Consider the following 25152-nt stretch of genomic DNA (forward strand, 5'->3'; position numbering starts at 1 on the left):
CTGTACAACACGCACCTACACACTGTACAACACACACCTACACACTGTACAACACACACCTACATACTGTACCACACACACCTACAGCTGCTAAAGCATAATCAGGCTACAGCCGTTGTGTATTTTATTATGTGAAGCACTAAATGGTTTTAGAAAAATATGGACTCTTTGTAGATATCTACTAAACTAAAGCAAATAAAGAGAGTAGGTCTGTTATACTGAGTGATATATATTCTACACACTGCTCTGCTTTCTGCACAGACCTCACAGCTGTTCTCTCTGTAAACATCGCGTTGCGATGAGAGCAGGTTCTCAAATAATATCCAGGGGATGCATGCAGAGCTGTCATTGGCTGAGATAAGTCCGGCCGTGCGTCACGCCTCCACCGTTCCCGGAAATGCATCCGCGGAGGAGCCGTGGAGGAACCATCAGTGTATCCTCGGTTATAGCTCCTCCAGAGAGCCTCCTCGATGCTCGATCCTCGGTCCTCGGTGTGCATTTAGAGAAATGAGACGTCCTTCAAAATGGCGCGCTGAAATTCATTTCCGGGTCACTACCGGAGGACCGAGGAGTCGAGGAGGGGAAATTTGAGTATTGAGAAGCCTCTAGAGCCTCCTGGTTGTTTGACGTCACACACTGAACACTTGAATAAGACCTTCTTTAATCCACACTGTGTAGTGTTACTGCTCTGATAGATTAGTTTAGGCGTCACTCAAACTGAAACTTGAATCAGCTGAAGCAGAGTGAAAGACATACACTCGACCCCATGGGGAGATGAATATGCAGCTCACATCACCTCTGCTTCTCTTCCCCATCCTCGTGGGGTCATTCATAAAAAAGATCTTCTCATTTACTCTCACAACTGTCACCCCCCCCCCCCCCTCCAGCACAGATCTCCATGTGCAGAGGCTGTGGCATTAAAGCGGTGATTGACAGACTGTGTTTATATAACCTACATGGATTTTTAATGGGCAAATATGATATTTTTAGCCATGCTAGCGGTTTGGCATTAGCACGGGCAAAGTCAGTCTGTGTTCCTCAGCTTTTGGAAAACCTCCTTGATAGCATGCAATATGGTACAATCGTTCGTGTTCCCCAGAGGATGAAGCCTGCTGACTTAGTTAAAGGTCACCTATTGTGCAAAATCCACGTTTTCATGTCTCTTCTACATCAACATGTGTCCCCTCTTCTTCATGTCTCTTCTACATCAACATGTGTCCCCTCTTCTTCATGTCTCTTCTACATCAACATGTGTCCCCTCTTCTCCATGTCTCTTCTACATCAACATGTGTCCCATCTTCTCCATGTCTCTTCTACATCAACATGTGTCCCCTCTTCTTCATGTTTCTTCTACATCAACATGTGTCCCCTCTTCTTCATGTATCTTCTACATCAACACGTGTCCCCTCTTCTTCATGTCTCTTCTACATCAACATGTGTCCCCTCTTCTTCATGTCTCTTCTACATCAACATGGGTCCCCTCTTCTTCATGTCTCTTCTACATCAACATGTGTCCCCTCTTCTTCATGTCTCTTCTACATCAACATGTGTCCCCTCTTCTTCATGTCTCTTCTACATCAACATGTGTCCCCTCTTCTTCATGTCTCTTCTACATCAACATGTGTCCCCTCTTCTTCATGTCTCTTCTACATCAACATGTGTCCCCTCTTCTCCATGTCTCTTCTACATCAACATGTGTCCCCTCTTCTTCATGTCTCTTCTACATCAACATGTGTCCCCTCTTCTTCATGTCTCTTCTACATCAACATGTGTCCCCTCTTCTTCATGTCTCTTCTACATCAACATGTATCCCCTCTTCTCCATGTCTCTTCTACATCAACATGTGTCCCCTCTTCTTCATGTCTCTTCTACATCAACATGTGTCCCCTCTTCTTCATGTCTCTTCTACATCAACATGTGTCCCCTCTTCTTCATGTCTCTTCTACATCAACATGGGTCCCCTCTTCTTCATGTCTCTTCTACATCAACATGTGTCCCCTCTTCTTCATGTCTCTTCTACATCAACATGTGTCCCCTCTTCTTCATGTCTCTTCTACATCAACATGTGTCCCCTCTTCTCCATGTCTCTTCTACATCAACATGTGTCCCCTCTTCTTCATGTCTCTTCTACATCAACATGTGTCCCCTCTTCTTCATGTCTCTTCTACATCAACATGTGTCCCCTCTTCTTCATGTCTCTTCTACATCAACATGTGTCCCCTCTTCTCCATGTCTCTTCTACATCAACATGTGTCCCCTCTGTGGAAAGAGACTCTGAAAGTTTCAGGAACAAAGATTGTCTCTCTTTTTGTCCTGATCCATTTCTATAAAAACCTGTCTGAAAATGGGCTGATCAGATTGTGGCCACTTTATGATGTCATAACGATGTGTTGGCTTGAGTAACCAATTAGCCAATCAGCAACAAGGTAACACCCCCCCCCCCCAACCTTATCACCTGAATCTCCTCCTAGAGCACCATTGAGTTATTTCTAACCAAATATCTCTCAGAGGGGCGTGGGGAGGGGCTCCTTATTTTCATCTAAAGTAACAGACAGAGGCTGCTTCTCAGGTCGATTAAATGAAATCCTTGCTTCCCTCACTTGCGTAGTTTCCCTGCGTTTAGTCCCTCCCACCAGGGAAGCATGGAGGGACACAAGGAAATGAGTTTTAAAAGCAATGGGACGTCCTTTCCTCCGGAGCGTCACGTGAAGCGACGTCCGTTTGTGATAACGCTGCACAGCTGTTCGTCTGGCAGCAGCCAGCTCTGTACCTGTTATTTTCACAAACACCTCGCCTCTGTTAGTGCACATTTACTGACACAAACATTAGTATCATCTGTTGTAGATCCAAATACATGAAATAAAATCAGAAGTCATTCTCAAAAAAGATAAACGCCATTCTTAAAATGTATTTAAACGAACAATAGTTTGATTAATATTGATTAGAGTGCACAATAGAAATAAAATTAGTCAGAGAAAAAAAACAGATATGTTATCTATCAAAACCCAGTTAGATTAACATTCATTGGACTGCACACTTTGTTTGTTTGGATATGTAGCAAATTAACATTTTAATAGCACTTAATGACTGACAGAATGGAAATGACAATAAATGAAAATGTAAAATGAAAAAAGCGATCATGAAATTTTTTCCAAAAAATGACTAAAATGATTTTTGACCACTTTGTTGTTCAGATATATCACATATTTGTAACTAAATGAAACATGAATTGAAACAAAACACGGTATAAACTGAGGAGTGGTCCTGTGAGTTTCATGTGTTTTCTTCACTCCGCTGGGAAACTGCTCTCACGCCAAGAAGCATCAGATCAGTGCATGCGCTGCCTCGTCCAATCAGTGAGCGATACACAGTAAGGGGGCGGGGCGAGTGTCTGAGGATTTCATCGGAGGATGGTCTGGTGGTTCCTCGGTTATCGCTCCTCCATTATCGATCCTCGATCCTCGGTCCTCGGTCCTCCGGCAGAAATAAGAGCCATGGGACGGTACTCAAGATGGCGCAGACTAATCAACTAATTAAGCAGCCAGATAATCAGCACTTTGGAAACAGGGCTGAAACAGAGGGGATTATGGGTAATGCTGCAATGATCTGTTTGGTGTTTGGAGCCAAACACTTCAGAGACATGTTCTGTATATATCTGAGTATAACATATTGATGAAGAACTGTATAATAGGGACCTTTAATGCCTTCTCATCCAGCACCTCCTCATATTGCCTCCTAACAGCGCCCTACTCAACATGCCTGGTTATGCATTTCAGGCATCACGTGGTTGCTTTATGACATTCAGATGACTGATTTTACACAGGCAACAATATAACCTCCTATTCTTCATATTTATAGTTGTTTTTTCATAGAGTGAGGCAACAAACACTGCAAGGTGCCTGGGTCTATTTTGCTCATTCAGTGCCTGTGAAATTAATTCTTCTAAACTCTTTATTTCACAGTGTGTAAAAACGGACCTGGCTGTGTAAAACAGCGTCCCAGTCAATATCGAGAGGGTGCGTGTTGTACACAGCACAGCTCCGTATATGTGTTGGGGATTAGACTATTATTTGCAGCTATTGTCTGAGGTCACATGATGTGGTCTTGTTAGATGTGCCAAGAGCAAGGACTGTCTCAGGTAAGACAGCTTGTATGTGCGCAGCTCCACTTGCTTGGAACAATCTTCAGCAAGAATTGAAACTGAGCAATCTCATTCCTCTGCATGTTTTTAAAGCTAGGGTAAATGAAATGCTTGCCGATACAATGGGCACTTGTAAATGTCTATAACTATGTATCCTGTAAATATAATGTATAATGTCCTTTATTGTTTTATGTGGAACCTATATGCTGCAGGTCTCCCTTGAAAAAGAGATCTATGATCTCAATGGGACCAATCTGGTTAAATAAAGGTTTGAAATGAAATGAAAAATTTAGCAATAGACGTTAATGCATTTCCCTGGGATCTTTGGAACAGCTGTCTACAGGAAATGTCTAAATCTCGCCGTCTATCTGACTTGGCATCCGGTTATTACTTTGATCATAACGAACAGTCAGACAACCAATATTGTACACATGGGAATAAACCATTTGGATCTTATTTCTATGTATTTTTAGGCTCGTAGTTGTAACTCACAGTGAGGTGGAATATTGCGGTCTCTCGATCGGTGGAGCTTGTGCTTGTTCACGGTTCACACATTTTGAGCCTTTTTTAGCAGCACTTTATTCTAAATATCTGTTTTGTTCGCCATAAATGTTTGTTTTAAGCTCTTGGTCAATGTCAAGCGAGAGTTCCAATCCAAATAAAAACAAGGCTGGGGGAGAGATACTTGCATTTGCATACATTTTCTTTCTCCCCCTTTTAATAAATACCAATGTCGTGCACATTCACGACCAGCTACGTGTCAAGGTTGGCCTGAAAGCAGGATTTTCTTTGTCATATCCACCTTCAGGTTTTCCTCTCAAGAGAGATTTGTGTGACATTGAAACGGTGACATTCATTTGACTTTTTTCTTCATGGCTGCTTCCTCAGAAAGACAAAAGGAGTGGAAACCTTTTTAATGAAATCCAGTCCGTCCGGTGGTTTGAACCCCCTGGGTATCTCTCAGCCCTTTGACTGAATCCTCGAGCCTCTCAGGGGTGCGTACATGACATTTAATTACACTTCTATACATCTGTATCAGCTCTGGGAAACAGTAGACACACGGCACTAAGTCGACCAAGTTTTATTAGCTGTCTGGCATCAGGTGATATCTCCTGATGGTGGCAAATCTGTCATCATGCATAAAAAAAAGATTGGTTGATCTTAAATGATGTAGAATATATATAAAGATAATGAACTGGCTGTTACTGTTTGTGAATCTCGCAGTAGGTCATGTGTCTAATGAGTCCTATTCGATTATTTCCAAGGCAAGATAATGTTTTATTGTAACTTAAAACTCAACCTGGACCCAGGAAAAATACATGAAGCGTTTTCACCCATGTTGTTTTCTAGTAGCACACTGTGTGTATTAATATGCACACGGGGAGTAAACAGCTTCATTTATGAAATCATTCAACCATGCAGCCCTGGCTCTAAACAGCACTTGAATGCACCCTCTCCTTCAAAAGACCTTCTCAACTTTGTTTTGATTGCACAGGCAAGTGTAGTGACTTGGGTGTTAATAAGAGCCCCAGAAGGCAAGCTTCAATAAATTGCTTTAATATTACCTGGGGAGAACGAGGTTAGCCTGGAAATACGTTTGATAATGGAGAAGTATTTACATACCGGTACTTTCTCCAAGATGCTCGAGGGCAGATACTCAAAATGCATTTTTATGAAGGGACATCCCTTCATATTTTTGAAGGAATAGTATTAACTTTGACGACTGTGTGACAGAGGATCATCCATCACAAAGTGAGGTTTACAAATGTTATTTTTCATTGCCTCTATAGCAGCAAACATAACTTCAATTGTCTTGGAGAGGCAGTGAAATTATTCCTCGGCTAACTCTTATGTGAAAACGGTAACCTTAACGCTATAGAAAACAATGTATACACCATCAGCTACCATAATCTCAGGGGCTGATGTGTACAGTACAGAAGCTCAAGGATGTATGGGTCCTCTTATCTTCAGCCAATGCTCTCAAGTGAGAGGATGAAAAAGGGATGATCGAATGCATGGCACCAGAACTTATACCTGGTTGTCATAGAGTATACGTATGTTGTTGGTATAAACACTGGACCTGCAATCACTGTTTCGGGTGGTCAGGATAATCAAAACTGTTCGATAACCATTCGGGGAAAGTCAGGAAATATTATGTTTTTTGTTTGGGCGAACTGACCCGTTAAGGTTACATTTACCTCGGGCTTTACTGTAAATAAAGAATCCAATGTTTTTGTATTGTTGTTTTTAATAAGGAGCAGAAAACAAGTCAACGATTAACTCCTCTGACCCCCTTTCCTTTAAAAGTAGAAGGTGGTGTTCTTTTAAGGCAACACTGCACCTTGTAATTACTCTTCAGATCTGGGGACATTTTTGTTAATTTGAAGATGTAGATTTTTTTTTTCCCCCAAGTGCTGCAATCGGTCCATTAAAGCTAAATACAACGGGTTTCAAAAGCCTTAGTTCTGGCTCTTTTTTATAATATGACGCCAATATAAAATGATTTTCCTCAGATAGAGAGCGACCCCAACTGTTGCTCAAACCTATTAAAAGAGCCAATTTTAGCTCCAACTTATGATTTTTTTTTTTACGCATTTTCCCTTGTTGCCATGGCAAAGCGCCTGGGAAAAAAGGCAAAGAGCTGCTCACGGTTGTCTTGGATACGACAGTTTTCCCTTGTAAAGTAACGAGAGGAGCTGAACCTGTGGGAGCAGCGCGGGGTTATTTTTAGGCCTGACGCCAGCCTGCATGTGTGGATTAGGACTTGTTTAGTCACTGGTGCGTGCTGGTGTGTGTGCATGTGTGTGAGTGAGCATGTTGACGGGCTTTAATGCAGCCTCACTGTGGGAACCGCTCAAGGCGTTTTACACTCGGCGGCAAACACCTGCCGCTACATCTGCCATTGCTGCACATCAAAATGTAATGAAAGAGGCAATTTGGAAATCTTCAGATGCAGGCTTTAAAGGTGACATGTCATGCTTTTCCGGTTATTGCCCATCCCCTTGTGTGTTATGAAGGTTTTTATGCATGTAAACGGTCTGCAGAGTCAAAACCCTCAAAGTACACCCTGTAGGGAGTAAAACTCTAACACAGAAAATACCTCCCCAAAACGCCTCGTTGGAGATACGTCACTGTCCATTTGATTCTTCCGGGTTCTTCATGATGTCATGTCGTCCCCGGAACGAAATGGACCAATCCGTGGAGCCGTTACGTTACGTCCGCGGAGCCGTTACTGATTGGTCCAAATTGACCAATCCACGGACTTCCTCACACACTCAGTGCAGGCAGCTCTGCTGATCTCTCCTCCCTGGCTGCAGGCTGATAACAGACAATTGGGATCGCGGCGAAATCCTCTCTGCAGACCCATTCTCACAGCGTTTATCAACCTTTTTCTTTCTCAATATCAAGCCACACTTATTGTTTTTACTTCGGCTGTGACTTTGTGTGTGCTCAGGGTGAGTTTGGCTGTGTTTCGCTGTGTATCGCTAAACAAGGAAATCACACCTCCACGGGGCTTAGCGCGATTCACAACGTCCCGACTGGTCCCGACCAATTGGAGCACACTGTGCTCACAGGGAGGGGGGGCAAGAGCTGCAACGAGCCGTTTAGTGGAGAGAGTGAATACACATACTTTACAGAGATGCTGTATGCGAAACCAATGTGAGTTTGGAAAATTGCACAGTATAAATCTATTCTAGTAGACCTCAACAATGGAATTATGATCAGTGGAAATGGCCATGACATGTGACCTTTAAAGAAATGGATATTCCCCTCAAACACTGTTTAGGGGTTGATAGAGAGATATGTGTGATCTGATCACTTAAATCAGAGCATTGGTTTCATGTGAGAGTGTACGCTTTCAGACAATATCCTTTAAAGAATAAAAGGAGAATCAATTTGAAACAAAGAAGTTACACTCTTCAATGAATTGCAGAAGTATAGGCGAACATTCCCCATTTAATCTCATTTTGAAAAATACTTTAAAGGGGCCTTATTATGGTTTTCATAGATTTGTGTGCGCATCTCTCCCACACTTTCCTCCCCTGCCTAAAACGCCTCCATTGGACTTCTTTGTTTACTTCCATAACATAGCGACATCACCATGTAACACTCTATTGGCTAGCACTCCAACACATTGTACATGATAAGGGGCGGGACATCTCTAAGTGGTTGACCAATCACAACAGAGCCGGCCAGCTAACCAATCAGAGCAGACTGGGCTCAGAGGGTGAAAAGAGGTGCTGCTGCACAGGCAGTATGAGAAGAATCAAGAGCTTTTCGAACATTAAAGCACGGAGACATGTCACAGGAGAGTAGAGGAACAAAATACAAATATGAACCTGAACATTTGAATAATATGGCCCCTTTAAAGCTCGCCTGAATTACTTGTTGCCTTGAGCTTTAGAGATATCTTTTAAGGTCCTTACACACCAAACTGACACGCCTCACGTCGCCTGCGTCTCCTGCATCTTGGCCATGTTTCGCACTGGAACACACCGCAAAGACTTCAGCCGACGGCCAAGAAGCACGTACGAACTGCGCATGCGTGAGAGGCAATAACTCTCCTTACCAGCAGGCGGCGGTAGTGTGTATTCGTCATTCAAAAGGGGCAACAACCGGAAGACAGACTGCGTGATACACCGAGAGAAGAACTGCGTGATATAAACAGACAACAAATAGCGTGTGCGTTCCATTTTCACTCTACCGCGAGAAGCTCACGGGGCTTTCCCGAACCTGTGTCGGGAGCTGGAGTTAAATGAAATCTCAGATTTGCCTTCTTAATAGTTTGTTTGAGTCCCTCACTTCCGTTTCGCTTCTCATGCACTCATTCGCTAAGCTGAACAGCCAATCAGAGTGATTTCTTTAGCCGACAGCCTCCCGATTCAACATGTCGAATCGGCGGCGGAAGGTGTCGGCACGGCCGAAAATACACGACGGTGCGGGACACATCAAGACACACCAATCTGAGTAGGGCGACGCGACGCTCATCGACGGCCCGACATCTATCGACGCCGAAAATCGGCTTGGTGTGTAAGGACCTTAAGACACCAACACCTTGACCTTTACCCTCAACACCTTTTTATATAAGATCTGGGTGATCCAGGAATTTATACTTGTCTGTAGTTACTCTTAAAATGGTTATTTAGTTTCAACACACACACACACACACACACACACACACACACACACACACACACACACACACACACACACACACACACACACACACACACACACACACACACACACACACACACACACACACACACACACACACACACACACACACACACACACACACACACACACACACACACACACACACACACACACACACACACCCAGCTGGCCTTTTGTTTTAATAGATTGGCAGTGTAGGGATGATTGCAGTTCTTCAAATATGATGTCATGACGGCAGCTGTGCTTTTGGGCTGCTCTCTTCCTACAATACAGTGTGGAAGATAGAGATGTGTGTGTGTGTGTTTTAAGATATGCATTTGTGAGTTGACTAATGGCGAGAGAGGGAAAATCACTGAGCGCAGAGACAGATTGGAAGAATCTTACTGGATAGCCAGACTGTCTCACCATTTGAAGTGCAAGGTATTTTATTTTCCTCCTGCACTTATTTACAGTTAAACTTGAGCTTTATTCTAAACAGTATTGTTAAGGGCACCTACTTAATCCTTGGCTGTATGGATTTATTACCAGGTGCAATTATTAGTAGATCTCCAGGCATTTCTGCAGGAAAATCCCTCCACTGGCAGCGACTGCGCCATCATTACATCCTTTCCAATTATTCCACATCAGTAATACGGAGTAAGAACCGGGTCAGAGAGCAGGGAACATCCTGCCCCCCAGCCCCCCAGTCAGCCGAGCTTCACACGGCCGAGCTCCGCTGCAATCCGCTTTGACTTCTTAGAGGCCACGTGGCATACTGTTAACAGGCTCTGTCATTTCACAGTGCAAACACGGATCAGCCCAGGGGAATGTTGTGTGGCCTCATGGAGCTGATCCGCATCGATCAGACTTCTGCAACAGAGCTTTGTCCCTGAGCATATAGGAATGCGCTTCAATGTCACGGCTACACACGTGTATACAGACAATCAATTTGCTCTGTCCTGGAAATGGGATCAAGTAAAAAAACTAACAAAAACAATACCAACTTAAATATGGAATACTTTGTTTTTACTCAGTTAAAAAAGATAGTGAAGTCACCTAAACTGAAAATGAAGGAAGGCACTTGAGAAAATGTAACCGCCTTGATCTACAAATCCGACTAAGTCATGTCTGAAAAATCACCTGCCCTCTGCCTTTTTATGATTTTTCCGTGTTCGCACATTTCTGACTTTTCAACGTCCATAAAAACGTCTCTGTGACAGATTGTAAGCAAGCAATCAACACGCACCATGACACCGGTTGAACCGAGGATGAATGGCCCAATTAGAATGTTGTGTTTGCAAATGACAAGCAACATAACCTAATCAAAAATACCTTTTAAATGTGGCGCAAAAACAATGCACTGTTGAAAGGATTAATAGATTTCTTTAAGGAGGCCTTTAATCTTACCTGTCTTTAGAGTAATGAAGTGTATTCAATATCTTCCAATGCTTAATCAACTGGAGGTATACAAAGCAATAATTCAGGTGTTCCAGATAACTTCCACATGTTCAGTCCCAATGCGTCCCCAGGCTCAACTCGAATGGTTTGTTCAATATGGGGTAAACAAGTGGGCTCACACGTGTTGATCTCTGCACGGATACATGCGCTACAGACCACTGACCTTGAGGGCATCCTAATATGTGTATTCATTGACAATTAAGAGGCTTCAAATTAAATAGTCGTCATTGATTATTCGTAATGGAAAATTGCACACAGTTGAGAAATGCTTGCTGCTCTGTAGTAAAAAAAGAAATGTGATTGGATCTAAAAGAAGATGTGTATTGAGTCACTGCGTTTTTTTGTCACTGTTACTGATGGCGCCCCCATTTGTCAAGTGCCCGTAATTCCTTCAGTTCCCGTAATTCCTTCAGTGCCCGTAATTCCTTCAGTGTCCGTAATTCCTTCAGTGCCCGAATGTTCACCTCTCAAGATCTGATTAATGAGGATGAGGCTGAAGTAAGATGATTATTTAGAGACGCACACTGAGCACATGGTGACGTTAACAGGTTTTGGGCATCACAACATCCACCATGGATACTGTATCTATTGTCATGGCAACCAGGAATTAGCATCCTTGGATACCGCTGTCTCTCCTTCGTCAGCTGCACTCTTTTCTTCCTCACCATTGTTCTCCGTCACCCCCCCCCCCCATCTCCTTTTCTCTCTCTGACCCCCTCCTCATGTTTCCACACAGCCGTCCATCCTCTCCTCCACCCTCTCTTGTTTTTCTTCTGTCTGTTTTCCCCCTCATGACTATTAATTGCCTCTTCTGTTTACACCCCCCTCCCATACCCCCTCCTCAACGTCTAATTGCTATTCACCGAGGGTGTTTCACAAATTCCACCTCACCTGACAGATCTGAAGACGACGGCACATGCTTCAGTCTTCTGTCTGTTATGCTTGTTTCCCAGCGTCCTGATGTTAAATGGATCAATTAGAATCAACAGAGATCCTCTCTAATGTGAGCTGGCCGGCCCACTCACTCAATCCTTCCAACTGTTGCTAATAGTACTCCTCCGTGGGCATGTCGGGTATTACTGTTTGGGGCGTTACCAGAGCAACAGGCTACTCTATTTATAGGTATTAACCAAGTTAGATGCCAGTGGTTGTTTGTGGGAGCTTGTTTGGAGAAATTAAGAATGAGCTGCGCACATAAATAGTCCTTTGACTGTGATTTGTTTTCTTAGTCATGGCTGGATTCAGACTTTTTGAACTCGAGGGGCCCACAATGTGACGGGCTATAAAAACAAGCTATAAAATATGCAAAAGAATTCAAATCTGTGGGAAATAGTCCTGTTAGCTATTTATAGAACTCCTCGCCTTGTTTGAACCCTAGTCTTGCTTCATTGGTCTAAAAACCAGGGGATTTCACAATCGATACTTCATTAGTGTTTTCAATGCATCTCCCTTCACTCTCTATCATTTGCAGTTGACCTATCCATTTCGAGGAGGATACCGGGAGGAACCAGCTCTGAAAATGCCCGTGGCGACATCCAGCTCTGACTCCGGTAAGTGGCTTTCTCTCGCTGTGATGAGGGCCATCTCTCACTATGTGTGTGTGAGAGAGAGTGTGTGTGAGTCAGCAAGAGAGATGTCCACAGAGAGACAAGAGGGAGGAGATGCTGAACGGTTTGTGGTTATTCCAGCACCCAGGACATGTATCTCATCTCCACAGCTCTAATGTGACTTAATGAGCTGGCTAATGGAGCGCTAAGACTCCCTTAGATCAGTTCTGCCTCAAAGGATTTGCTGTTGCATCATTCGCAGACCTCCACACACGCACACACATGTGCGTCATATCTGCACTACTGGCCGGCTGTAGTGCAACGCTGCACGTCCTTTCACACAAATGTAGTTATTATGGATTGAAAACTGATCAATGATGACTGAAATAGTACCGTGTGAAAGAGGGGAGAGGGTTCAGTTATCTCCAATTGAGTTTGTTTCATAGGTCAGGGTTTCTTTGGTAATTAAGATTTCAACTTTTGGAAAGAAGATGGCAGTTTTTCTATGAAATGGATTAATGAAAAAGCGTTATAGTTTGACAGTTTAATACTACTCCATGGCGGCTGTGAATGTCATTTTTAAAGAGGCCCAATTATGGTCATATTCAGGTTCATATTTGTATTTTGTCCCTCCACTCTGACTCGTTAGCATGCTTTAATGTTCACAAAGCTCTTTACTGTTCTCATACTGCCTGTGCTGCAGCACGTCTTTTCACCCTCTGTCTGAAACCAGTCTGCTCTGATTGGTTAGCTGGAACGCTCTGTTGTGATTGGTCCACTTCTTAGGGATGTCCCGCTATTGGCCTATCATGCACAATGTGTTGGAGCACAAGCCAATAGAAGGTCGAGTGTTATGTCACTATGTTACAGGGGAAAACAAGGGACTCCAATGGAGGAGTTTCAGGCAGGGGGGGCTTTTTGTGAGAGATTTTTGCCTTTTGCAGACCATTTACATGCATCAAAACCTTAACACATTACAGCAGGGGTGGGGAACATCCGACCTCCGGACCGTATACGGACCGCGAAACCATTTGGTACGGCCCTCGAGGTAATTTATAAACACACGCAAAAAAGAAATCTAGACCGCAAAAGAATTAAACAAGCGAGTGCCTGTTTTTCCTAGCCAAGGTCAGGGTCCTTGAACACAACACGAGCCTAACGTGTCATCACGTTGTGTAGGGTTGCGGTCGGATAATCCAAAAATCCCTAACCCTATCGTCTATTCCTTGACCTCTGAGTGAACCGTCACGGGGTTAAGGGATAGTGGATATGAGAATTCAAAAGGACTTAGGAGAAGAGACTGCGGTACTTTAGAGCAGGGGTTCCCAACCCCCACCGGTACCGGGCCGTGGAGGAGTTACTGCCGGGCCACGAAATAGCTGTGAGTTTATCGTAATATTTGCAGAATTATAAATATATAAAAATATTTTATCATAATATTTTTTTCAAAAAGTGTTCAATGTTCGCACCTATACCAGTCATATTATTTCATCCAGTAGCCTATGAATCTTTCACCAGAAAACAGTTGAAAATGGCTTTTATGATGTTCCGAGGGATTCGGCGGATCAGCCTGGTCTCAGCCTCTCGAGCGCACGAGAAAGTTACCGGTGCGCCAAGTAGGAAGAGGAGCGTACAGGAGACAACCGTTTAATTGCAGACTGTTATGTAGATGTGGAGAAATGCAGTGCATACATTATTTGAGATATATTTCAAACTCGCACTTCATTTTAAGGACATGTCGGCCAGGGGTAAACAGTTTTTGAAAAAAATATTATGATAAAATATTTTTATATATTTATAATTCTGCAAATATTACGATAAACTCACAGCTATTTCGACCGGGGGTTGGGAACCCCTGATCTAGAGAATTTGAACGGCACTTATCATGGCTGCCACTGAGGGACTTCTGGGTCATTTCACTCCGTTAGGAAGGTTCCTAAGCTAAATGGACTATTCGACTTCAGCCTATGGTTGCGTTCCGATAATCCAAAAATCAGCTCCTAAATTCTAACCCTATCTCCTATTCCTTGACCTCTGAGTGAAACGTCACGGGGTTAAGGGATAGTGGATAGGAGAATTCAAAAGGACTTTGGAGAAGAGACTGCGGTGCTTTAGAGAATCCGACTGCACTTTCACTATCCGACGTGTTTATGATGCGCCAGCGGACGTCATTGTGTGCGTCTGCTGCTGTGGGGAAACTACAGTTTTCTATACAGCGGACTACAACATGGATGTTTAATAAGAACGAGGGACTACTGTAAAGTCATCTAGAGACTCTGCACCGTGCTCTGATGCTGCTGCTTTGCTTTATGAACGTGGACAACAGAGAAACATATTCTTCAGGACCAAAGTTGGAATTGAAATAAAAAAGGAAAGTGAAACTTATGCTCGTCACCCTCTCCCTCCAGTCCACATTAATACAAATGATCCCAATACGTATGATTGTATGAACTAAAGATCTTAAAATCAATACAGATGTATTTATTATAAACGTTAGTCCTTAACATCTATCACTGTGTATATCACCAAATATCTTTTAAAAATGTAACAAACACCACACAGCTCAGTAAAGATGCTTAATAAGCACCGTAACTTTCATGATATAACTTCTCGGTCATAATCGGTTGTTTCCGTGAACGGCCGACTGTTGAGTGACGGCAAATGCTGCGGCTGCAAGGCATTGTGGGGCAGCATTTTCTCCTCTCCTTTCGGTGAGGGAGGTCCAGTGGTTCCTAAGCTAAAGGAGGTTATAAAGGAAGTTTGAAACCTCCTTTCCTTTAATTTGGAGAATTGGAATGGCACTTATCATGGCTGCCACTGAGGGACTTCTGGGTCATTTCACTCCGTTAGGAAGGTTCCTAAGCTAAATGGACTATTGGAACGCAACCCGAGTCTCGTCTCTGACAGGCGTGCAGTTCTGACGGAGAGCACCAGAACGCCGTTCCGGCACTTCATTTCAAATGTCAGTACCCATAAGGAGCCGTACACATGCCGCAGTTTCTGTGTGGCTGTGTCTTTAGTTGAAAGCCCAGTGGCGATCTGCTCATCTGTCATGCTGATCATACAGTCAATACCTTTGTTGTTATTAGCATCTGGTTAGCTAGCTATGCTAAGGAATATAAGAAGCTTTTTCTCCAACCAGTGAGGTAAAGGCACATCTTTATATGATCATTATAGTTATAAAAAAATAATAGAATAAAGTAAACGGGTATAAAATACTATATGACAGTAAAAAGAATCTGCTTACAGGTCTGTTTCAAATGGGTGTTGAGAGATGTATCCATAGATCTCCTAATGTTGCTCTCAAAGTGCACCAGATTGATGCTTTTAACTTCAACCTTTAAAAATCCCCCCCTAGAGGAGGTTAGGTCCCCCCCCCCACTTAAACCATGTTCACATGGATAGGAAACTAAATACATTTGCACACATCTTGTGTCCATATCTTTCTGTGTTGGTGGTCACGCCACACTGTGCACGTGCACGTGCATGCATACGCGAGTCACGGTAAGATATCTGCATTCAGAGGTTGCTTTTTCTTTGCACAGCATGAAAGAAAGGCCAAATGAATGGGCTGTGATTTTAGTTATTTTAAGCGGAGGTCAATCATTTGTACGGCCCTCGGAGGATGTTGAAAAAATGTAAATGGCCCTTGAGAGGAAAAAGGTTCCCGACCCCTGCATCACAGGAAAGGAAACACCATAAGAGGGCCTCTTTGAGTAAAGATGCTGTGAAATAACTGAAAACACACAAACGGCAACATGTCTTGCACCCCACGCTTTAAAAGAACAATATTTGACTATTTTTCGAATAACGGACAACGTATTATTCCCTCGGTGAATAGCTTCCACAGAGTTGCTGGATTCCAAGTCAGATTTCAACGGTCTCTTTCGTTGGCATTGTATCAAAGGGAATGTTTACGTGCACACCTCTGCACCGATATCAAAGTTGAAAATGTAGTACTTTGGCAGCGGTAAATATATTTCACATTGGTCTCTAACTTGGCTCGTTGCCATAATTAGTCATTTCCTCTTCGTTCAGCACTGAGGGCACTTGAGTCGACGCATTAAAGATTGAAAAGCCAAAGCCAGATGTCTGGGAAATTAGGAGTCTCAGTTGGTTACCAGAGGATCAAATCTCAAAGCTTTATAGTATTTGATCATGAGGCTATAAATCTCAGAAGTCAGCTGTCGGATGAAGGCGGAAAAGCACTTCCGCCGAGAGTTAAAATGTGTGTGGAGTTTCTCTTTTGTAACGAGCTGTCAGTCGGCGCTGATTTGTGCACCAGCAGAGGGCTGACTCCGGATGACTGGCATCTTCAGGAACACACGTTAAATAGTTTCTCCAACCGAGGGTTTTTAAGAAGCATCATTTCCAGGAAGGCTGTTTTTGCAGAGAAGAGTTTCGATTTCGATTTCGATTTTAAACAATACTTTTTTTTACTCTCAGCGAAGAGACTTGATTTATGAGCAGAAAGCACAAACACAATTGTGCGCTCTTCACTAACTGCATCTGCAACGCTGACCGTGTTTAAACCTGTGTTAGTGGTGGAGGACCATCACTCCTATGCATGTCACCTCCCCACCCACCGCCTCCTGGACCGATCCTCCTCCCTACTAGCCTTCTGCTGTTCTTTCCCCCAGTTAACCCCCACGGGGAAGCCTGGAGGGAGAATCGCCCTGCCTCCTTTTTCTTCTTCTTCTCCCTCCTCCCAGAGAAAGCATCATACTTCCCTCCCTCCCTCTTTCTCCCCCACTCCCCACACCCACCTTTCTCTGGCGAGGCACACAACCCTCTCCGGTCTCCATTCATTCATGCGGAAGAGAAGACGCTCAGCCAGGCAAAGCTTATACACTCTCACTTCAAGAGCAGGTGTGGAGGGAGGAAAGAGCGAGGAGCCGTTTTAGCGAGGGAGTGGAGAGAATCAGTCTGCCTCAGATACAGTGTTGGGTGTGTTACTGTGAGTGTTTGCACTCACTGCAGAGAGGTGTTGTTCTCCATGGCTGGCAGCCTGTTTGGACGGCTCTCCCTGGAGGAAGGGGACTCGGCCAACTCCCTGGAGGGCCTGGAAATCAAGCTTGGGGGAGAAGGTAAGAACCGCACCTGCTGGGTGTGCTAGGGACGCAGAGCAGTCAGTAGAGATGTACTGTGCAGGAAACTGGGAAGGACGAGAAGATTGAATCACTGTTTAATTGCCATTTAAAGCCGGCAATATGTAAACCCTGGCGGTTCGGAGCTTGTTTGTGTTTTCAATTCGCATCACACCTGCTCGTGATGTGCCGGTTCAAAAGCTCCAGAGTGTGGTGGAAATAAGCCGAGACAGATTAGGACCCAGAGCAGCATGTGCTGTACGGGAATCTGTGGCGGCAGGCTACGAAGACAGTGAAAACATGCCACATTTTGTATTATGTATTAATTTACAGTGGCAAGCATTACTGTACACTGAGATACATATAGAGTGCGAGACAGAGGAGTGCACTTTGAGGTAAGTAAAGAAAGCAAAACAAGTAATTCACGGAGGAGCAGTTTGTGTGTCCACGTCTGTCGTACTGGATGGTAATGCACTGCTAATATTTGCTCGCACAACATGGAGTAGAAAGTGCCATACATTCAATTCATAATTGATGGACTTCATTAATACTTCACAGGGTTGTATACTACACAGTAATATGTTATGAGTCCTCCATATCTATTTATGTACTGCGCTGTGCACACGTCTTATTCATGATGTCACGTTGCATTCGGTAAAGATGGCTGCATCATTGCCAAGTTTATTGCATGTCACTCGGTATGCCATCATATCCTCTGTGATGGAGCTTGACAAGACAGAGGTGACAGCCATAAGGAATCACATTTTGTGTCAAAGCTTGTGCATCCTGTCTATCACTTCAGCGCGTGTGTGTGTGTGTGTGTGTGTGTGTGTGTGTGTGTGTGTGTGTGTGTGTGTGTGTGTGTGTGTGTGTGTGTGTGTGTGTGTGTGTGTGTGTGTGTGTGTGTGTGTGTGTGTGTGTGTGTGTGTGTGTGTGTGTGTGTGTGTGTGTGTGTGTGTGTGTGTGTGTGTGTGTGTGTGTGTGTGTGTGTGTGTGTGTGTGTGTGTGTGTGTGTGTGTGTGTGTGTGTGTGTGTGTGTGTGTGTGTGTGTGTGTGTGTGTAAGAGAGGGAGACCTGGGGTGCATTGTACATTCATGGAGTAGGTAGGGGGTCATTCATATGCAACAGTGTTCTGATCAGAGACAGCACGCCTGAAAGTGTCAGACTCGCAACCTTCAAATAACTCTGTGGCACTTTCACCCCCACACACACATTCCCACACACACACACACTCCTAAGCCACACACTATGGGAGGAATATTCTGTGTTCCCGTACCGGACTAATGAACCCGTGATCGAACGCAGATGAAGGATCACAGACTGCAGGGTGTTGCTAGGATTAAGCTGTCAAAGATAATCGCCGGGTTTCGAGACAATGGGACAATTTAATTCTGTTCTGGTTGAGGCTATCCGATAATGTGTTGACACTGGCAATTATTTCGCCCGTATCGCTCCCCGACGATCTGTTTGCCGTTTCATTAACTGCGGAGAGAGAAAATAAATGCACAGCAAAAGTTTCAATGTTTCCTCCCTAAAGGCAAGTTTAGCTGATGCACTTGTTTGTGTCCCCCCCCAAACTGATGCTTTTATGTAACCATGAAGGTATAAACTCATAAAAAGCTAGTTCAAGTACTTTCAACAAGTCAAACCATTGCAAATACTACTGCATTGACTTATTTACTCTTTCCGACATAGCACAAAGGACACAAGGAGATACTAATGCAATTACACTTGGTATACACTAGATACGTTCATTCATGGAAGGCAAATCGGAGTGTGTAATGCTTTTCTTTTTTTTTGGCTTAAGGGCAAAGATAGATGGGTTTTTTGTCTGCTATGTGTAGACTTATTGCTTTCCTGATATCAGATAGAATATAGAAAAGTCATTCCATCATCATGGGGCCAAGATAGCAAACAGTCGTGTTTTCACTGAGGAGGACCTGGGTCCCATTCCATTACCCGTTGCATAGCAACTTGTATGTTCCAATTATACAGTTTAACCATGTACTGGATGTAGGAAGCACCGGATTCATTCACAGTGCGGTAGGCCAGCACCAGGCACAGCTCCCTCGTCCAGACTCTGTGGCCGAGAGCTGAGGTGCAACGAAAGCCGCTGTCCGTTTGCAAAATGTCAACAAATACCACAAGTGTTGTCTCCAGCTGTGACCTTCCGCCGGCCAATAAGGCGATCCAGCCCGAACCCGTATTGTGCCAGCCTGGAACAAGCATCCCCATGGTGATGGGATGGCTTGAATGGCATCTTTTTAAAGTCCCTCGTCCTGCTGATTGGCTAACCGAGAGAGAGGAGGTCAGGGTTACAGGGTTTCCTCTGAAGATGTTGCCAAATGATCTAACAGTGTGAAGGATTTCTGGTTTCTTCTCAGCTTCCTGGAGGCGATAACGGCTCTGAACAGCCATAGCACAACAGATTGACATTATTTTGGCTGATTTAGATATTGTCGGTTTGGGAGACGCCACTCGCCTGTCTGCTCCTTTCAAGTAGGTTTTATTGATTTGGATGCTACGGCAGGAAAAGGATCTTAATAACGTCTATGCTTTGTTCGCGTCATATCAGTTGGACTGTAATTGCAAACAACTGACTGGAAGAAAAAACATTCACGTCAGCCTTGGTGATATCATTTCAAGATGGAAATATCGACACATTTGTGAAAGCGATAATGTCTTGCTCCACAATCAGCTCCAAATACCGCTGGCTGAACTCGACTAAATCACGATAACAGTTTTTTACTAGAAGGGTAATTCGTTCTCCGCCAAGGCCGTTCCAATCAGTGACAAATAATGTGTGTCAAAAATGTTGCTTTCTTGTTTGGCCAATAGCTTCATCCTTCCACCAAGTGTTATGGAAACCAAGCAAGTAGTTTTGATGTCATACTGCTGACTCAAACAAATCCTCCTTCATGGTGGTGGTTGAAAACAAAGTACTGACCATATTTCTTGAATGCATAATGGTTAGTACAAAGGCTATTTTGACCTCACTTAAGTCCCAGCTTCGGTCCATCCACTCCACCGGAGCAGAGGACGAACACACATTAGTGACCTACATTCCCAATGCTACAAGTTGACATCAAGACCCCTTCAAACCTACCGTTGTCTACAACTGCATCTGTGCAGTGGATAGTTCCAATAAAGCAATTTTCTGCTGGCCATTTTGCGAACAAGATGAGGAGAGCTAAAAAAGGCAAGCCTGTTCAACACAACTTGACCACACAAGTACATTACACCATTGATGTGCCCACACATGCTTCACCCAGCGTTGTGTGAACCTGTCAGGATGAGCTTGAGTGAACTTATTGATTTTAGCCTTTGCAGACCCTTTACATGCAGAACAACCCAATATAAAACAGTACAGGAACGGGAAGACCAATCGGCACAATCGGTCGCCTTTATATAATATATTTTAGTCAGAAATGATTCATCGGCTCTGGTCCTTTCAATGGAATATACTCCAATCTGATAAAGTTATCCACCACTGTCTTAGACATCTTTCTTTAGACATCCATCTTTCGCTTCCGGAAGGATGGATGGTAATTATATTCTGCTGGAGAGCAAGGAGCAGAAACAAATCTTAAAGCAACCTTCAAGTATTTAATAATGTCTGCCTCGGCCCATGGGTATCGATTCGCATAGGGGTGACTTTTTGACAATTTGAAATAGTTCAAGTGTCATCCGTAACATTCTTCTTTCTGTCAATATAATAGAGTTGCAGAGAAACAAGACTGCTGTGACTCCCAATTGTTTCCGGAAAGAAACGATGAGAATATCAATGAGTTTTTTTTAGGAGAACACGTCTCAGGAATCTGTCGATGTTTTCACGGGACGAAGTGTTATTACCGGAGGCTCACTCGACACTGAAAGCTTAACTTTCACCACCTTTTGAAAATAACCTGAATAATCACAACCAGGTTTTTGCTCGGACTGACTTTCAATGTTCTTCTCCGTGTGATTCTGGCTACACAATGAATTCTAAGTACATTTTTCCAGCCTGAAATGTGTTTTGAAGTAGAAACACGATGATGCATATCGGTACTGCTGAATATTCCTCTTCTTAGGGTGTGCGAGAAGCCTTCAAATTCTGGACCTCTGAGATGAAAGTGAGAGTTTTATGAATAGTTAAGCTAATTATCTTTGAACATCAATACAAAAAATCAAAGTGCCTGAATTCCTTTCACCCACTTTATTATCAAAGATTTCAGTCAAAGATTTTCGTTTAAGCATGGAATCAATCAATCAATCAATGTTTATTTATATAGCCCAATATCACAAATGTTACATTTGTCTCAGTGGTCTTCACAGTTTGTACAGAATATCAGTATGACAATACGACACCCTCTGTCCTTAGACCCTCTGTCCTTAGACCCTCACATCGTACAAGGAAAAACTTCCAAAGAAAACCCAGTTTATGGGTTCATGGAACAAGCCACACACACATTTAAGGGACAAAGACGACTGACCGTTCTCATGTGAGGCCTTTTTGTGTAGGAAGGAAACCCCTTATCATACATTGCATTATACAAAGCATCCTAAGCGGAAGTGTTTTTACAATTAAGACTATTGCAAAGCATGCATATCAAAGGTTTTAATGAATGAAACCAACTTGCATGCTCCAAAGAAATGGGGGGAAAGAGTTCACCTCAAACATGGTGTCCATACATTACTAAAAGTGCTGTCATTGGTTTTAAAGAACAAGAAGCAGTATAAAACTCTAACACAGAGAAGACCTGTCTGTGCTGCCCCAGAACGCCTCGTTGGAGATTTCTCTTTTTCCATTGTTTACTTCCTGGGTATAGTGACGTAACGTCCGCGGAGCCGTTACGTTTGGACCAATCCGCGGACTTCCTCACACACACACACTCGGCGGGACGTTGCGAGGCTCGCTACTGCGAGGAGCGGACACTGTGAGCTGGTGTGGGGTCGGTGAGACACTGCGGAACTCACACACAAACTCCCAGCCAGGCTGCGGGTGTGTGTGTTTCGGGCTGGGTTTCGCTGTGTCTCGCAGACGGCCTCTGGGCTCACATGGGGGGGGCGGGCAGGAGCTCCAACAAGCCATTTAGGACAGAGAGTGAATACACATACTATACAGAGATGCTGTGAGAAACCAATGTGAGTTTGGAAAATTGCAACAATGGAATTATGATCAGTGGAAATGGCCATGACATGGGACCTTTAAGCCTTTACATGCACTTAAACCATTTAATTTGTAATCCAATACACACACTATACAACAACGTACAAGACTCATGGATATATCTTGACTAGAATTTGCGAAAACCAAGGGGAATGACTGTATTTTCATTTTTAGATAGTTGTGTATAACAATGAATTCAGTAGCCCAGACTGTTTTGATTGGCAGAAACTGTAAGCAGACTCTGCTGCACACAGCACTACTCTTTGTTTACGTCCCCATGAGGAAACACCAACACATCTCCTCCGCCACGCTCCACCCTCCCTCAGCTCTCCATCCTCTCCGTGTTTCTCTATAACCTCCGCTCCATAGCAACAGAGCAACCTTCACTAAGTGCTGGCTAAGAGCTTCTTGTCCACCCGCTGTGTTCTTAACACAAACAATAACAGCCAAGATTGTTTGGCGGCCTGCATGACATTGAGTTTAATTGTTACTTTCCGTGGAGGTGAAGTGGTGTGAGACTTAAGAGACAACATCATCTTTTATTCTCTCCAAAGCTGTCTTTGGAGAGAAGACAGCTTTCTTTTCTTTCATGGTTAACTTTTGTAAACATCATCTCAGTCTCTTGGGACCTTTTAGTTTTTGTTATGTTTACATTCTCTTTGAGGAGTTTCCATTTTAAATCCGCTAAATGTAAACTAGTTAAAACAAGACCTTATCAACCATGATAAAAGCTTTACATTTGACAGCATGTTATTGCTCATTCACACGGGACCAAAAAGCCTTTAGGTACGTTTTCTCGATATTAATGATTATTATTATTTTTTTATTTTTTATTTTAAATTATTTTTTTATTTTTATAAACTTTATTTTCCTTTTTCTTAAACAACACATACAGTTTCAGTTTCAGTGACAACAAATTGCAGGTTGTCCATTTTTTTTGTTTTTAATGATTATTATTAAATGAATCATTGCCACGTTTTGCTGTCTAACTTAAATGTCAGTTTTCTTTCCTGGTTCACTTTTGTAATTATCATCCCAGTCTCTTGGGACCTTTACATTTCTACATGCTTATTTATCTGCTTTACTGGGAACTCTTTCAGAAGTTCTCCCTTTTTAAATCTGCTAGACATAAATTAAGGAAATACTGTAAAAACAAGACCGTCTCAAGCATTAAAAGAGCTTTATAGTTTCCTGGAAGAGTACATGACGTCCATGTTTTAGTCTGGCTGCACACCTGGGCCCCTTTAAGCACTCACCTGCTAAAGGGAGTTCTCTAAAGACATCACGTTACCGCGGGTAATACCGTTGATTTAAAGTCGCTGGAGCGAAAAATGACTCCCCCCTCAGCTCTCACCTGTAAAGGCTCAGAGGATGAAAGAACCCGAGTGTATCATTACGCAAATGTCTACATGCAATTTTTTATCCTGAAATGAGGCTTGAGCAGGATAAAGATCAATTCTGTGAGCGAGGCAGTTTGGTCCGCAATGTTGTACGCAAACAAGGATAGCTTTGAGAGCCGTGGTAAACAAAATGGAAGACTCCACCTGAATGATAAAGAGAACAAATAATGAAATAAATAATGTATCGTATTCGGACCTCTTCCTGTCTGAACTTTTGACCTGCATCACCGATCCTCTGTCGGCGGTGCTTTGATGCTTGCTAGTGAAAATAATAAAAGCAACCCTATTTATTTGTACATGTAGGGAGAAGAAAAGCAGCGAGACCCGAGAAGGAGGACAAGTTGGATTCTTAATGATCTCTATGAATAATAGAAGGACCCCATGGCGTACCCGACACTGGGGAAGTGGTTATTATTCTCCGGTCCTTTGTGACTCCCAGGCAATGATAACATTACAGACCACTCGAGACCACTCCTGGTGTTTCTAATTATCATCGCTGATGTGCACGATTTTGACATAAACTAATTGGGATTAATTTGACTAATTCTGCAATTACCATTTATAGGGGATTTAAAATGTTGGTGTGATTTCTTTTTTCATTATGTTTGATCTGTACCAAACATATGCTTTGTTAAGTCTGGGTAATACAAGTTATAGGCTAGGATAACTCTGCAGCTCCACAATGCCTCATTCAAAAAGGTATTTAGAATTGACCAAATATTGTGCTTGCTGTATTTATAAACAAAAATAGTTATTATGCAATTTCTATAACATTTAAAATAATTGTGCGGCCCTATTCTTAAGAAATTCGGTCAATTTTATTGTTGTATCTGATTAAGGCTGGAGTTTAAATGGAGAGAAGAACATCTTAAGTGACATGCAAGAGAAAAATGTATGTAGTGAGTAGGGTTGCAAAGGGGCGGAACATTTCCAGAAAGTTTCCATGGGAAGTTAAGCTGGGGAATTTGGGAAATATTCGATGCAAAATTAAACAAAAAAACATGACATTTCAACAGATTCTTTTTTAAAAAGTAGAACAGAACAAGTTTTAATTATTTTATTGAACAATAATTTGTTTAATTGAAGAACGAAAACAGGAATGTTGAGTTAAATATTACTCATCCCCCCCAACCCCACTCATTAAAAAATGAACAAAAATGCACCCCCATCCAAAAATCCCCACAAAAATCCACCTCTGAGTCTTCCTCTT

General features: G+C 43.1%; 1 protein-coding gene across 3 annotated transcripts in view; it reads left to right on the forward strand.

The window, feature by feature from the left end:
- The window catches only part of mpp2b (MAGUK p55 scaffold protein 2b), a 52760-nt gene that overhangs the window by 2892 nt on the left and 24716 nt on the right, over window positions 1-25152 (forward strand). Inside the window, exon 2 of one of the 3 annotated variants that reach the window (XM_034106788.2) lies at window positions 12231-12309. In XM_034106788.2, coding sequence (XP_033962679.1) covers window positions 12279-12309 — 31 coding nt within the window. In that variant the 5' untranslated portion in view covers window positions 12231-12278. Of the gene's footprint in view, window positions 1-12230; window positions 12310-17038; window positions 17394-25152 lie in introns of those variants that run through there. The other 2 variants (XM_034106787.2, XM_034106786.2) reach the window with 2 other exon arrangements.

This window comes from Pseudochaenichthys georgianus, chromosome 19 (genome assembly GCF_902827115.2).
Source record: "Pseudochaenichthys georgianus chromosome 19, fPseGeo1.2, whole genome shotgun sequence".
In the NCBI taxonomy this organism is placed as follows: Eukaryota; Metazoa; Chordata; class Actinopteri; order Perciformes; family Channichthyidae; genus Pseudochaenichthys; species Pseudochaenichthys georgianus.